The 16,172-nt window shown below is 43.4% G+C and overlaps 2 protein-coding genes across 6 annotated transcripts in view; both read left to right on the top strand.

Annotated features, from left to right (window-relative positions):
• Window positions 1–14,390, top strand: part of LOC111162122 (integrator complex subunit 6 like) — a 67,589-nt gene extending 53,199 nt beyond the window's left edge. For 3 of the 5 annotated variants that reach the window (XM_022526304.1, XM_022526302.1, XM_022526301.1), the window contains 3 exons: window positions 11,725–12,099; window positions 12,887–12,980; window positions 13,387–14,390. In XM_022526304.1, coding sequence (XP_022382012.1) covers window positions 11,725–12,099; window positions 12,887–12,980; window positions 13,387–13,495 — 578 coding nt within the window. In that variant the 3' untranslated portion in view covers window positions 13,496–14,390. The remainder of the gene's footprint in view (window positions 1–11,724; window positions 12,100–12,886; window positions 12,981–13,386) is intronic. The other 2 variants (XM_022526305.1, XM_022526303.1) reach the window with 1 other exon arrangement.
• On the top strand, window positions 1,757–11,204 carry LOC111162123 (integrator complex subunit 6-like). Its single transcript, XM_022526307.1, has 5 exons — window positions 1,757–2,941; window positions 5,209–5,427; window positions 6,081–6,204; window positions 7,312–7,454; window positions 8,862–11,204. Exons 1-5 carry the CDS (start codon window positions 2,852–2,854, stop codon window positions 9,105–9,107), a joined length of 822 nt encoding a protein of 273 aa, XP_022382015.1. The 5' UTR covers window positions 1,757–2,851; the 3' UTR covers window positions 9,108–11,204.
• Window positions 14,391–16,172: the final 1,782 nt, after the last annotated feature.

Below are 16,172 nucleotides of genomic sequence, written 5' to 3'. Positions count from 1 at the left end.
TTCCCAACAGACTCCACATAAAGACCCAAGTATAACAGCGTATTTCCACGGTCTCGCGTTCCTTTCTATCAAGATATGAATGGTCTTTAAAGGACCTGCATGTTACAATGGGCAAGAAATCTCTTCAGATCTGTTTTTCTTTGTTCTTTCTACCCTGCGCCAAAAGAACAAAAGACCCACATTTTATGACTTTGTAAATTCATTTAAATTAGTTTCGGCAGGGGTGAATAATTTATTATAGCAGTAAAAGGAAGAAAATGTGTAGTTGCTTTTCTTAACTGAAGTAATTCAGCATTTCAAAGAATAGGCCTATTTGTAGAGAAATTATGCATATGGCATAGGGATGCTTTTGTCCTTGGAAGTAAAGCATTTGGATTTTTTTGGATAAGAGCCAATGAAACCTGAAGAAACAAAATAGAAGATGAATTCAAAATATCTTTGGCATTTGTATTAAGTGTGGCAGGTTTTTGTTGATGTCTGACGATATCAATTTTGAATTAATATATAAAAATACATTTTTCGTACCCTTGGAAGGAGATAATGACATGGTTTGGAAATTTTTCTGTAGTTTATGCATTTAGATTCTTAAAACAATTAAATTTAAGTTTGAGAAAGGTAAGGGATGTCTGCTTATTTAAGGACAGTATCTTTAGGGGTATTAATGCGCACGGTATTCAAGAAACATACTTAGTTGTACAGAATTTCAAACTTCAACCTAACGTCTCCACTAGCTTGTACTAGTGCCATGACCTAATTGTTAACTAACATTTGACAGATCCAATGTTTGGTTTGAGATGGAAGAAATGAAGGGTGGGGCTTGGGTGTGGAATAGGACAGGCTGATAAAAGCGAATCCAAAGCATAATTTAAGAGCTCGCTGTCCTTGCCCTTTGGAAGTTAGAGGCTTCGCTTTTGTTCTCATATACTTTGTAAAGTTTCTTTACAACACCCTCCATTTATTTATGTATTAATTATTGACATATAATTGACACATAACATTAGTTTCCCATGCACGACGTAATGAGTCAAAATTTGTACATACTGTGAAAAGAACACTGCAAACACTAGTTAATATCCATCACTACACACGACCACAAATTTCTTGCGATGAGAACTTTGAAGATCTACTATCTTAGCAGCTTTACAAATAGGCACTACAGGATCATTAGCTAGAGTCACCATGCTGTGCAGTACACCCCCAGGACTTACTTATTTTGTAACAGGAAGTTTGTACCATTCGACAACTTTTGGCCGTTTCGCCTACCCTGCCCCTGCCTGGCCTCTGGCCACCAGTGAGCTGTTCTCTGTCTCTCTGAGTTCGGGGTTTTGTTGTTGTTGCCTTTCCACCCTCCATTCGAATAAAAGAAATATTCCATCAGCCAGTGGCCATGGAGTCCCCCTCACGGGAAATTAGTACAGCCGTGTTACCAATATGTAACAGGTCAGAAAGTTCACGTGGATCGGAGTCGGCTTTAATATGATATTTTACGTAGCTTCACAGATGGCAAAGGAATATCTAACCTGAGAATTTTTTTTCTAGAAAAATACTCTATATAATTTTGGTAAATAGTACCAAAAAAGACAATCAGATCAATGAATGTTCAGCTAATGTAATTAAAACTTGAGATGTCTAGAAAACGATATAATGGATGCGGGTTGCTTGGTTTCAATCTTGGAATTTAGGACTGGAATCACGTAATACTTTGGTTTTTCTCTTACAGATGACTTGTTTAAAGTTCACAAGCTTAAGGCAAATCTGAAGTGGCGACAGGCTTTTGACAGCTACTTAAAAACTCTGCCTCCGTACTACTTATTAGTATGTATTTATGTGTATATATATGCATTAGCTGTATCAGTGATGATTCTTGTCACCAGAAATGTCAGTGAACCAAACACTGGACCCTTGAAATAAGCTCAATATTTTTATTGCTAAATATTTGTATCGCCACTGTCTTCTCAAGTTATGTGTAAGAGAATTGTTTCTTTATTTTATTGCCTTTAACTGCCATGGTTTTGTTTTGTTTTTGTTTTTGTTTTTGTTTTTTTATAACAACACGTCTATCTGTGTTTCTCTTATGAAAAGTAACCTTATGAAAGTGGAATTTGGGGATTTAAGAAAAATAGGTCTGGATTCATGTATGATATCAACTTCCCTTTTTAACTCTAGAAATTTTCAATATGTGGTTTCCCTCTGAAAAACAACTCGGAAGGCTGGATATGGACATTCTGCCTGTTAAACGTGTCCAAGACACAGCACGAGGCAGGGGTGCTGGTTGGGGGAGGGGAATCCAAAAAGAACAAAAAGCTACTTGGCCTCATTTGGGTTTCTACAATTTGGGAAAAAACAGTCATGATGATTTTGAACTGGTTGTATAATCGAAATCAAGACGATCAAAATCATTTCAGAGGCGGATATGGCAAACTTTCAGCCAAGTTTCTAGAGGTGAAAAGGCAGAATCTTAAAGGGTACCATTGGTATCACTGGGAGGAGAAATTGGGGTGCATCAGTATTTACCATGGCAGGAACGGGGTGCACGATAAAATGCAATATGAAATGATTTTATGACTCGGGACTTAAGCCTGAAAGCAATTTACCTGTTTGAATTTGCTGTTTCTTGCTCTTCTTATCCCACTGTCTTCTGATTTTGTTACTTTCTGCTTCTTACTCCTCTGCTGTATTCATTGCCACTTTTTAATGTTCCATGTTTGGTTTTATGTGCAGCACCTTGACTTCTAAGAAATGAATCGTGTCCCTTTGCCCCTTATAACTGAACTTTGAGTATTTTAAGATTTATTCTATTCTTACTGTTGTGTATTTTGTTTCCTTATAGCCATTAAAGAAAGCACTAAGGATGATGGGAGCTCCAAATCTGATATCAGATAATTTAGATTGTGGACTTAGTTACAGTGTTATCTCTTACCTTAAAAAACTCAGCCAACAGGTAGTATTGGTAAAAATAAACAAACAAAAATCCTTTGCCCTCAGAAGTGCATTTCCTTATTCTTTAGTGTAATTGTACTTTTTTCAGATTAAATGTGTATCTATTTCTCCACTTTATGGATTAGTAGTAATGTGATTCTCTATGGCTTCTAGCTTCACCATTAAACTACAGTTAAGGGTATGTCAGTGTCGTTGGATACTGTGCCATTTCTCCTTTCGCTCGCCGGTTTGTGCTGCCCACAAGCTGGTTGATAACCTTGTGGCCTGAGAGGGGCAGAGGCTTAGTCAAATTATCTCATGGGTCACACTTTGTCTGTCCTAAACCTAGTTTCTCCTCAAGTCACGTTGGGCTAGAGTACCCCACCCCCTTTTCTAGGTCAGCCCTTGGAGGCATGGTGTGATTCAGCGTCTTGCGTGACATTCGTGACATTCGCGTTTAGGCAATAGATATGCAGATGCCTTTTCTTGGAGACGGGGAGATGAGACCAGTGTTCCTCGTGCTGGAGGGTGACAGGCCCCAAAGGGACCTGAAGAGTGGAGTTCAGCCTCCCCTCTTCTTGCCCTCCATCTGTTCCTTTATCCCCCCCACCCTCATTTACCATTATTCACCTCTATTAGTACCTCATTCTCCACTCACCCCTACTTATCATACTTCTCACCTCTACCTAGCCCATTCTTGCAGGATGGAAATATTTGAGAACTACTGAGTTAGAGCTTTACTGCCATACAAATGTGTTACGTTATATGACAAGATGATGCAGCCTTTTTGCCTTTTTACTTTCTTCTTCTGCACAAGGGTTTTCCCAGGTAGGGACCAGTACTAGCATTTGTAGTGGCTGTCAGGCTTTAAGTCAGACATGTTTGGAAGCTGGGCCTGTAGGAGACAGTAGTAAGCAAAAGAGTGTCAGATTTCACTAAAGAACCAAAATGACTCCACAGTTGGGGACACTGACACTCCTGGCGAGGACCTGGCCCAGACAGAAGGACGGCCTGAGGCTTACCAGCTCCTGACCGGCCAGCGTGCTCATAAATGCAAGAGACAGTAAAGGCAAACCTAGATTTCCGGTCTACCGAGTGTCCCCACGACCCCCTTTCCTCTCTGCTAATAGATTTTTGTTGTTGTTGTTAATGTTTTGTTTTGGTTATTGATTGATTGACCTGTTGATTTATATATATTTTTTATTTGATGTCTACTTTAGGCCTTTAAGGCTGTGTCAGCAGGGTATGGCCACAAGGAAGAATAGTGAGCAGAGTTGAAACTCATGCAAGTTCTGGGACCTTCTGGGACATGTTGCTTGTGTAGTTTTCCGAATGGGATTTTGGGACCATTTCTGGAAACAGACCCTTCATTTGCTCTTCTCCCTTATTTCATAACTTAATTTTTTGCAAAAGATAATACATGTACTTAATTCCAAGCATAGTGAAAATTAGTGGGTATCTCTGACCTAATCATAAGAAACTCAAAATTATTTTGGGCTTACTGGGCATTGGCAGGAGTCCTTCTTTTAGAGAGAAAGAAAAAGATTATTACTAATTTATAATCACTCCAATTACTAATTTAATTACTAATTTAATAACTATGTTGCCAGTGTTCCTTGAACCATCTCAGATGTATGTAAATCCCAAAATATGCCCAATATATTGCTATAATACACTGTCAAGCAATATTTATCAATGTGGTTTAACAGTGTCTAGTAAGAGGGGTGTTTTTTGCCAGTTAGCTGGAAGATTACTGAGTATATACATTACATATTATTTATGTGGTAATGTTTGTTAAATTAAGCGTTACTTTTTTGGGGGCAGTCCGATATTAGAAACAAACAGTTTAATTTTTCCAGATGTAATGCCAATCTATGGAATCCGAATTTTAGCACTAGTTTACATTTATAAATACAGAGTCTTAAACCTTTATGTCTGGATCTGAAATAAATATGTTGACTTAGACTAGATTCTATAACAACAAAATGTGATTTTAAATGTCTATGAACAGAAGTCTTAGCCACAGTTTCCATTCTCTCCATGATTCAATCAAATTTTGACACTAGACAAGAGAAAAAAATGTAGTAAGTTATTTACCTTTCTAGGCCCCCTCCCTGTTTGCTGTGCTAGCACAGAGAAGCACAGGGAAATGTTTAATTATCAGTTTTTCTGTGATTTATGATTGAAAAGTTGTTCTGTGGGGTTCTTAAAGTATTACTTTTCTTAAGTAGTGAAAACAACTGTGATAATGTAGATCTTTTCTTAACATATTATGTACTTTCATTTTAGACCAAACTAGAGTCAGAACGAATACTAGCATCCGTGGGGAAGAAACCTCCCCAGGAAATTGGAATCAGAGTGAAAAACCATTCTGGAGTTGGCGTGTCCTTGACGCACAGTAAAAATTTTAGAAAACTATTAAAAGAAATCATAGGGGAAAGTGCACCAAGACTGACAGAATTGAATACCAAAGAATTTGCTGGCTTCCAGTTAGGGCTCTTAAACAAGGTAAACCGTGACATAAATCATTTGTGTTTGTTTGAACTTGTCTGATACGTTTATGTCATATTATTTTCATTTTGAAATGATTACGATCCTGTTTTGGACTTCATGGTTATCCATACGGACCAGTCTAGGAATTGTCCTGCCAGCAGATGCCCATATGGCATGAAATGCGCAAGATGCATTCCAGAGGGGGTGGGGTGGGTAATGTCTGTCAAGGAAAAAGGGAAGAGAGGACAGAAGTGGGCAGGGAGAGCCTTCAGGCTGGACTGCGGATCTAGCCCCTGTGAGAGGAGAGGACAAGGAAGAGGATCGGGTATGAAGAGACTCAGGCAGCAGAGCACCTGTGAGAGTCTGGGCCAGCCCTGCCCAGACCCCTGGCCCCACGATTTCCCATAGACGAGGTCCATGTTGGGCAGAACTGGCCAGGCCAGCTGACATACTTGGAAAAGGATATTCCCAGTGCTTTGAATACTGTGTGGGTGTATTGGAATTCAGAACAAGGCCATCAAAGGCTAATTGGCCACCAGCCTAGTTCTACCATAAGTTAATTACAATGACTATCTCTCTCTTCACCAAGATTTTAAGAGAGTTAAGAATGACACTTCTACACCAAAAGCCTCAGGAGTGACTGAAATTATTTGTTCCCTTTCGAATAGGATTTGAAACCTCAGACATATAGAAATGCTTATGATATTCCACGTAGAGGTCTTTTAGACCAGTTAACGAGAATGAGATCCAATCTCCTGAAGACACACAAGTTTATTGTGGGACAAGATGAAGGTAAATGAACAAAGCAGTATTTTTTGTTGATTAGGAAAATGTCAAGCCTGACTTACATGAAGGTACTTACTGCATAATCGGTAATCTTTAAAAGCTTAGAATGCCCATTTTTGCTAAATCCCTAAACTTCCCAGGCACAAGTTGCTTGTCCTCAGGTTTTAGGGGAGCTGTGCGTTAATCGGCCTGCAGGCTTCAGCTCTCGAAGCGTCAAAACAGTCCCATGAGAGAGATACTGCTTTTATGCCCATTTTATGGACATGGAAACTGAGAGTGAGCATCTTTTTTTTTTTTTGAAGTTTTTGTTTTAATTCCAGTCTAGTTAACATACAGTGTAATATTAGTTTCAGGTGTACAATTTAGTGATTCATCACTTGCATTGGCTTTCGCTCTCTCTCCCTCTCGCGAGCATTTTAATAGCTAAGTCTGGGTTTCGTGAGTTGGAAAGTGGCAGGAGCTAGGTCTGTCACATTTTGGAAATTGCACAACCTGGCCTGTCCTGATGAATTCGATCCAGAATTCCTCATTTAGATGAAAAGAATGAACCGGAGAGTGTCTAGGATAATTGGTGACGGTGTACAATTCCCCTTTACTCCCTTTTGTTCATTTTAAAAGGGGTCATTTGTCCATTAAAATGAGCAAATCTTAGTCAGCCCATCTCTTGCAATCATACACCAAGTTTTGTGGCGAGGAGAAAGCTTCACTAGGAAGAGAGCCTGTAGATTTAATCACATTCTCCCAAGAACATAAGGCCTACTATCCAAGGTTCTCTGGATGATGAGAGAGAACCATGGAGCCTAGGCTCTTTGAAATGCAGAACAAACATGGCACCCCAGGTTGGGTGGTGGCATACTAAATGTCAGCCCATTTTCAAACCCAGTTGGATGCGGAAGGGAGTTGTGGTCAGCCTAGTGATTTGAGCTTGTAGGCAGTAGTGATGGTACCCCGAGTATTGAGTGGGACGAAGAGAGATGATTTTGGATCTTTGGATTTGAGATTTTAGGCTTTGGATGCCAAGGTCCACATTGTTAAAGCCAGCTAGGATCGTGTCCTCTCAAAACGGGGCATTGGCACTGTAGAGCATCTCTGTCTCTTCCTGTGATGTTACAGATTCCCTTCATAGCGTTCCAGTGGCACAAATGGGTAACTATCAGGAGTATCTAAAGACATTGGCTTCCCCCCTTCGAGAGATTGATCCTGATCAACCAAAAAGACTGCATACTTTCGGCAACCCATTCAAACAAGATAAGAAGGTAAGATGCCGATTTCTGGGTCTGTGTACCTCGTGATATCCTTGCTACATTTCCTTTCTTTTGGGCAAGATGAATATAAATCAGAGCTTATCCCTCTGTTTAAAAAATAAAATAGGACTCTAGGGCTCTTGGTGAATGGATGTGAAGGTGTGTTGCTTGAAGAAAATAATAGGCCTTAATTGGGTACCAAGTAGGAGCTGGTGTTTCAAATGATCGCATCTTGTGCTCGCAGTGTAGATGAGCGTTCCCATCTGCCCTTTAATAAGAAGAAATCAAGACTCGCAGTAGTCAACTAACACGGCTGATAAAAGCCAGGATTTGAACTCACATCTTTCCAGCTTTGAGCCTATATGCATTCCCACCTCTACACACCAATTCCTTTAATATTGAGATCGCCATTTATTTCCTGTTTCCGTGACTCAGATAACTAATGCTCTATCTACACCGTGATGAACTAACTGTTCCTTTTGAAATAGGAAGTACTAGGTGATGTTGCTTTATTTGGATTGTCCTACTAGAGATCTAAATGTGGGGTGTGGTGGGGGTGGGAGAGGGAGGGAGAGATGCTGACTTGACCATTTCAGGATGAGGACTCATGGGGATTATATCTGCACACATGGAGAAGACAATTGGTATTAAGGTACAGACCATACAGTAATCTCTCTTGTAACAAAACAAGACTGGAAGGCATTCCACTTCACCCCATCCTCAATTAATTGGAGTTTTTCTTAATCTTTTTGTGCCTTGGTCTCTTCCTCTGTAGCGCTGGGGCTGCTTGTTACGCTTAACTAACAGAGCCCTGTGGAATGTTGAGTGAGTGCGTGTAATACCGTTTTCGAACACGACCTGGCATGTAGTCTTGCTTTGGAAAGTGCCTTGGAAATATCATTCATGATTTTATGAAAATACTTTCATATTCTTGGGTTATCCTTGGATGAGAACAGCTTTTAGCTACCCTTTTACATGTCTGCTCTCATCCTGTACCCCCCAAGAGTGAAAAGCCCCCACGGTGGACATACTTGAATCTCTGTGAGGTTGCTGTCATGTCAGCATGTCAGGGGAATGACATTTTCCATCTGCCTGCCGCCCACCATCTCCATGCAGCATTCCGTACAGGGATAATCAGTATTTCCTAATGGTGCGTTTAAAGCGCAAAAGCACACAAAGGGAATTGTTTCCTTTATCCAGGGTTGGTTCTGAATGGTTTGTCCTTCCGCAGAAAGGTCACTGTGGGTTTATATTCCCATTTCGGCTGATGCGAGTCACTCGTTCCTCAAGCTTTCTGGGTGATTTTGACTGTACCGTGTCTGACCTTGGCGCCCCGTTCTGCTGGAGCGGAGTGGCAAGGCCTGTGTTGGGGGTGGGACATGTGGTCTTTAATGGAACGCGTTCGTTGATGTCTTCTAGGGAATGATGATTGATGAAGCAGATGAGTTCGTAGCAGGGCCACAAAACAAAGTGAAGCGTCCGGGAGAAGCCAGCAGTCCTCTGTCATCTAAGAGAAGGCGGAGTATGTCCCTGCTGTTGGCGAGACCACAAACACCACCTACTGTAACTAACCACGTGGGTGGCAAGGGACCACCCTCAGCCTCGTGGTTACCATCTTATCCAAACCTCCTAAAACCCACCCTTGTCCATACAGGTATAGAGTAGTGGTTGTGCTTTCCTTATGGCTCCTAGAGGACTAAGACACTAAGCAACTTTCCATTTCCTTTGTACTCATGTCTTTCGTATGTGCTTTTTGGTCATTAAGTAAACTGTTATTAAACCAAAGGTGCCCCATGGGGGAGCGGAGGCCCTGCTTGTGGTGGTGGGAGCATGTCTGCTGCGTGAATCAGAAAGAGGCAGCAGGTTCCTGAAGCCGCAGGAGCGAACAGGCTCAAGAAGACCTCGGCTGGGTCTGGGCTGCCTCTGTGGCCTCATGTCCCCATCCTGCTCTCACCCAGTGCAGTCCGGCTCCGCCTTTCCTTTCCACTGCCAAGGGCATCATCAGGGTCTACCATGTCTGCCACCCGTGGCCATTGCTCCTTCGTGTCATTTGACGTGGTTTTTCGCTCCCTCCCCCATGGAAACTTTCTCCAGTTCCCAGACACTACGACCCCTAGTTTTCTTTGCCCTTTTATGGCAGCCCCTCTTGATCCTCTTTTTGTGGTTCCTGCCCTTCTCTCCCACCTGTAAATAGTGTAGGGACCCGAGGCTCCATCCTGGCCCCTCTCCCCTCCCTAGGTGATCCCATACAGTCTTGGGCTCTCCAAGAGATACACGTGTCAACAACTCACGTATTTACCTCTCTTGACTACAGCTTGCTCCAAAAACCAGACTTGAATTTGTCGATGGACATAGTATCTCCACCGAGATGTCCGATAGGCAGACAAAACTCAGTGGGCTTCACGTGGTTCTTGGGAAAGCCTCACCTCTGTTGTCTCCGTAACAGCTCTCCCTACAGCCGTCCCCAGGGCATGACGCTTAATCTTAAGTGACACCATTTGGCAGTGTGTGTTGCTAAAGCTGTGTGTGACAGCCGGCCGTTGGAGGGTGTGGGGGTTGGGAGAGCGAAACCCTGGGTTACAGTGTCTGCAGGTTTCCACAGTGTAAATAATGCCAGCATTCTTGAGGTCAGGCCGTGGGCGTGAGGTCACTGAGCCAGGTCAGGAAGAGCCGGGTGCAATCCCCTCTCAACGAGCAGGTGGGCACCAGCCCTTGCCCAGCCCTGGCACTATTATTTCCCCAGGGGTTCAGGTGAAAACCGTTGGAGTCACCATGATTCCTCTCAGTTCTTCTCTCACTTCCATCTCTTAGCAAATCCAGGCAACCTGACACCCGATGGAATCCCTGTCTTGCCCCCTTTGTCTCCATCCCTCTAGTGTATGCTGCCACCATCTGTCCCCAAACTACTACAGCAGCTTCTCATCTAATTTCCCTGCTTCCCATTCTCGGCCCTGTCTAACCCATACCCTGCCCTGTGGCCGGAGTGACACTGTCCGCACAGAAACCAGATCGTGCCACATCCATTGGGAAACCCATCGTCAACTCCCCTTGCACTCAGAACAGAGTCTGAGATCCTGACACTGGTCTCCATGCCGTGCGTGACCTGGCCCTGCCAGCCTCTCCTGCCATCACGTGTCCTTTCCACGTCCTCCTTGCTCTCTCTGCCTCTGACTTTTGCTCCATGGCCCCGGCTTGTCCCCTCATGGGGGCTGTGCACGGCCCTCACGGCAACCAGACCGCCGCCTCTGTGTGTGCATGGGCCGGCTCTGTCTCTGCTTCTGGCTCTGCACAGGGGTCCCCTCCTCACAGCGCCCTGCCTGACCTCGGATCGTGGAGGTTTCCCGTCCTGCTGTCACTCACATCCCTGCTTCCTTCCTTCCCAACACAAAGTCAAACTGTGTTATTCCCTTTGCCCATTGTGCACTTACTGTCTGCCTTCCCCATGAGAATGTAAGTTCCATAAGGGTATGGATTGTTTCCGTCTGTCTCATTCCCTGCTGATCCCCAGGCTTTGGCTTGGTGCCTGGCCTGGGGAAGCTGAGCATATGAAGTACAGGGATCAGACTTGGGAGGAAAAGGAAACCCACTTCTTTGTCACAGAAGGGAATGATGAGAATCATATACAGACAAAGATTTTTGGTGATGGAGTCCATATAGAGCCTTGAGACCTAATGGCCACCTCTGTTTTCCTCAGAACTTTCGAGGTAGAGAAGAGAGTTTGCAGGGGGCCCACGTAGTGTGGCGCCAAACTCAGTGAGGCATGGTGTTTTTTTTTTTTAAAGATTTTATTTATTTATTTGGCAGAGAGATCACAAGTAGGCAGAGAGGCAGGCAGAGAGAGAGGAGGAAGCAGGCTCCCTGCCGAGCAGAGAGCCCAATGCGGGGCTCGATCCCAGGACCCTGGGATCATGACCTGAGCTGAAGGAAGAGGCTTTAACCCATATGTCAGTGACAGGAATCGTGACATCAAGTGAGACTTGCTGCTTTTCAGCTTGTAAAACACAGGCAGCCGTTAGGCCGTGGCTGCCAGGGATCAGAGAATGTTTATTAGTTGTACTGTCTGACTTGGTTTCCATGTGTATTCGGAGTGCCAGGAAGAGAAGCAGATGGTTTTGTGGTATTATCTTCTTGAGCTCAGTTGAAGGGCTCTCAGACTCCATCTGTATGTCTTCTTGCTCTCTGAAACAAAGAATTTCCTCACAACTGAGGAGCACCAGGATCTACCTGTGGGGTGGCTGGAACACACCTACCTCACAGCTTAACTTCTTCACTTGGTTTCCAGACGTTATGGTCATTCCTGAGGTCCACGAGGAGAAGATGGAAAATGGTCAGCTCGCACCTGATGGCTTCCTGTCAAAACCTGCTCCGCCAGAGCTTATGAATATGGCAAGAGATGGTATTCCACACAACCAGTTGGATTCTCTGTCTGATGACTTTGCTAGTCTGAGGAAGGATGGCCTGATTCACAAACCTGGGACTAACGCAATCCTAGGGGGAAGCAAAAGCGGCAGTGTCTCTGTAGAGGATCGGAAAGTCTCAGGAACATCTGCTTTGGGAACTGTAGCAAACGCTTTGCAGATAACTCCTGCCATGGCGCAAGGAATCAATGCTGATATAAAACATCAGTTAATGAAGGAAGTTCGGAAATTTGGACGAAGTAAGTAGTGAAAGAACATGCGTCAATAATATAATGGAAGGTCCTCATTCTGTGACTCGGGGTATGATTCATGCTCTCTCTTGAGGTACATTTTTGGGGAGTATTGGGTTTTCACATCATTTAAAGCGATTCCTCTTGCTTTAACTAAAGGGACCCAGTACACCTTTCTCTTAGAGTCGTGGAAGTCGGAATCCTGAAATGGTTTTCGCTGAGCTGGAAGGAAGGTGCTGGCTGGCCAGAGCTCCTTCTGGAGATTCTAGAGAGAATCTGTCTCCTTGCTCTTTCCAGCTTCCACGGGCTGCCGGCCCTCCTTAGCTCCTGGCCCCTTCCTCTGTCTTTGAGCCTGTCTCGTTAGCACCTTCTCTCCTGCCTAGCCTCTTCTCCCCTCCTTACATCTTTCCTCTCTGATGCCAATTCTAAGGCCTCCCTCTTATTTGGATGTTTGTGACTACGCTGACGTATAAACACAAAGAGCCTCCCCATCTCAAGATCCGTAACTTAATCCCATGTGTTAAGTCAGGTCCCTTCTGCCATATAGGATAACGTATTTGCAGGTTCTGGGAATTGAGGTGCAGACAACGTTGGGGCCGTGACTCAGCCTGCCACATCTGTGCAGTGTTTATGAGTTTCCTTAGGAGCTAAGGGGCGGATGTTTTGATTTGACTATTTAAAATACAAATTATATCTAACTTTCCATCCCGAGGATGTATAAAGATTGAATTTTATTTCCCGTTCATGTTTTTTTTTTAATACTGAAGTGCCTTTTTTTAAATATATATATCTTCAGAGTACGAAAGGATTTTCATTTTGCTTGAAGAAGTGCAAGGGCCTCTTGCAGTCAAGAAACAATTTGTTGAATTTACCATCAAGGAAGCCGCAAGGTGGGTGTAAAGAGGAGACCTTCATTTTTTAATTTTTTTTTTTTGAAATAGTAGGGCCCAGTGCAGGACAGGGGGAGGAATAAGCCCTGCCTGGCTTTTCTCCAGCCCTGGCCCTCACTCATAGTTAATGCTGTCTCCAGAGGCATTTAGATCGATAGTATCTGAGTCTAACTCGTTCATCCAACTCTATGGAATCTTCTGGGCTCACCACAGTCTGAGGCAGACTTGGGCCCTCCCTCAGTTGGCACTGTTCGTATTTGCTAAGCCCCATCTTTACATGAGGATGCATTTTCGATCCTCATGGAGATCACCAGCCCCACTTTGTCCCCCACCTTCCACTTTGTCACTCATATGTCGGAAGTGCTTTTAGTATCTTTTGGTTAATAAAATTTCTCTTTATTTTTAGGTTTAAAAGACGAGTCTTAATCCAGTACCTGGAGAAGGTCCTAGAAAAAATAGACTCCCACCACCACCTCAACAATGTTAATCACATCAACAGCCGATCATCGTGTTAATACAAAGACCAAGGAGAAAAAAGGGCAAGTTCTCCGTGCTGTAGGATGGAACAGGATATTGTTAAAGCTTCCTAGAATGTTTTGGCCATGGGAATTGCCTTCCTGAAGCTAAGAAAAAGCCATGGAGCTTTTATTATTATTATTATTATTATTATTATTATTATTTTTAATTTTATGAGTCTCTGGAAGTAAAAGGTGGCTCTTGCCCTAAGAGTTTTCCTTGAAAGTATTAGTTTGTTGTTTTGTTGTTTCTTTTCCCAGTTGAGGAAGGTGATGTTGTTAATTCTGCAGGTTCATTTCAGTAAACACTGTCACCCCTACTAGATGTGATAAGGGTTTCCTCCTCGGAGCTTTGTTGTTCTGGGCATTTCCAGAGTGACTAAGGGCCCCCTGTAAGTGGAGCACTGCTCGGTGCCCTTACTACGTCCTCCAGAAAAGAATAGGTGTTCAGAAGCCAACTGGTCATCTTGTGCGTGCCGAACAAAGTTCTCAACAATTCCTAGTTGTGCCTTTTAAACCATGCAGTATTCAGGACAGTTTGAATCAAAGAGTAAGAAAGCTGCTATTCTCTGTGGGAGGGGGCACGGAGAGTCACAAACGATCTACCTCCAACTCTCTTCTATTTTGTCTAGAGACATCACCAAGTGCACCTGAGGCTACCCCAACCCTGACATTTGTTCTTGCATGTGACGCCAGAAAGTCTTCAGGTGGACTTGGACATTCTGTGCTTTGGAAGCACTAAAAGAAAAAAAAAAATCATGTATATAGTTCCTTTAATGTTTATACAAAGGTTTATATGGAACAGTATTGTGATGTCTGTATTAATTTGCAAAAATTTAAGTGTACAAAGATATTTTGAGTTTGCGTATATAAAATAAATCATTTTATGGATTTTCACAAGTTTGGTAATACTAGAGAATTTTTTAGCTTTTTAAAAAGATTTTATTTATTTATTTGAGAGAGAGAGAGAGAGAGAGAGAGCACACGAGTTGGGGGAGGGGCGGAGGGAGACGCAGGCTCCCTCCTGAGCAGGAAGTCTGAGGCAGGGCTCGATCCCAGGACTCTGGGATCATGACCTGCACCGAAGGCAGGCACTTAACCAACTGAGCCACCCAGTTTCCCCAAGAAATTTCTAGTTTTATCTTTTTTGTGATGTGTTATTCCTTTCAGAAACAGTGCACATTGTTAAATGAAGATGTTAACACTAGGATTTAAGCCTCAAAACATCACTCACAGAACCCAGTGATGTTGGGGAAAATGCCAGAGGAGTATACTCTGGGGGGTCAGCCCCTGTCCAGACACACTGAAAAATCTGTGGGAATGAAGGACTCTGGAAGATAGTCAAAGATTTACAGCAACCAAGCAAATGCTGAATCAGGAAAAAAGCCATCGAGACATGATAAGAGAGTATTGGGGGATTTGAACGTATTCTTGTCCAACCCCCTCCCTGGTCTTGAGGATGGCAGCTTGCATTCTAAGTGTGGGTTCCTGGTTCTGGAGGGAGGAGATTGGACCTTAGTCCCAAGGAATTGTGTTTGTCTGTTTGAACCTGTCTGGGGGCTCCCAGAAGGACTGCTTCTGTTTGGGCACCTCCGGGAAGGGAACACTAGGGAATGAGTTACTTTGGAGAATAAGGCCTTTGACATGTTCCCATGTGCACCTGGGTATCTAGAAAACCATGTGCATGCTCGGGGCAGGGCTCAGAGTCAGAAAAGACCTGAGAGGACCATAAGATTTCACCTCTGGTTAAGCATTAGGCTCAGAACGATAGTGGATAGAATGACGAGTTAGAGGATCAGTAAGGGAATGGAGCACTTGAACAACACTGTAAATCAATTAGGTCTAACAGACACCTACAGAGCAGAGTTCATATTCTCAAGTACTTTGTGAGCACTTTTCAGGCCATAAAACAAGTCTCAGTGAATTTTAAAAGATTGAAATCATGCAAAGTATCTTTTTTTTAAAAGATTTTATTTATTTATTTGACAGGCAGAGACCATAAGTAGGCAGAGAGGTAGGCAGAGAGAGAGGAGGAAGCAGGCTCCCTGCCGAGCAGAGAGCCCGATGCGGGGCTCGATCCCAGGACCCTGGGATCATGACCTGAGCCGAAGGCAGAGGCTTTAACCCACTGAGCTACCCAGGCGCCCCATGCATGCAAAGTATCTTTTTAAAAAAGATTTTATTTGTTGAGAGAGAGTTCATGCAAGTGGCGGGGAGGGAGCAGAAGGAGAGGGAATCTCATGCAGACTCCCCAGTGAGCACAGAGCCTGACTCAGGGCTCGACCCCATGATCCTGAGATCATGACCTGAGCCAAAATCAAAAGGCTGGATGCTTAACTGACTGAGCCATCCAGGAGCCCCTACAAAGTATTCTCTTTGCCATAATGGAATCAAACTAGAAATCAGTAACGGAAGTTGTATATCCACTTCATACCATATACAAAAATTAACTTTAAAATTAAGGTCAATAAGAGCTAAAGCCATACAACTCTTAGAAGGAAATTTTGGAGCTAATTTTCATGACCTTGGATTTGGCAATGGTTTCTTAAATATGGCACCAAAAGCACAAACAACAAAAGAAAATATAGATAATTTGACCTCAGCAAAATTAAAAGCTTCCGTGCATCAAAGGACTATCAAGAGAGTGAAAAGATAACCCATAGGCTGGGAGTATTTT

The sequence above is a fragment of the Enhydra lutris genome, unplaced genomic scaffold (genome assembly GCF_002288905.1).
Source record: "Enhydra lutris kenyoni isolate GAN:26980312 unplaced genomic scaffold, ASM228890v2 scaffoldscaffold89, whole genome shotgun sequence".
Lineage (NCBI taxonomy): Eukaryota > Metazoa > Chordata > Mammalia > Carnivora > Mustelidae > Enhydra > Enhydra lutris.
Note: the sequence above shows the minus strand (reverse complement) of the source record. Positions and strands in the feature narration are given on the sequence as shown.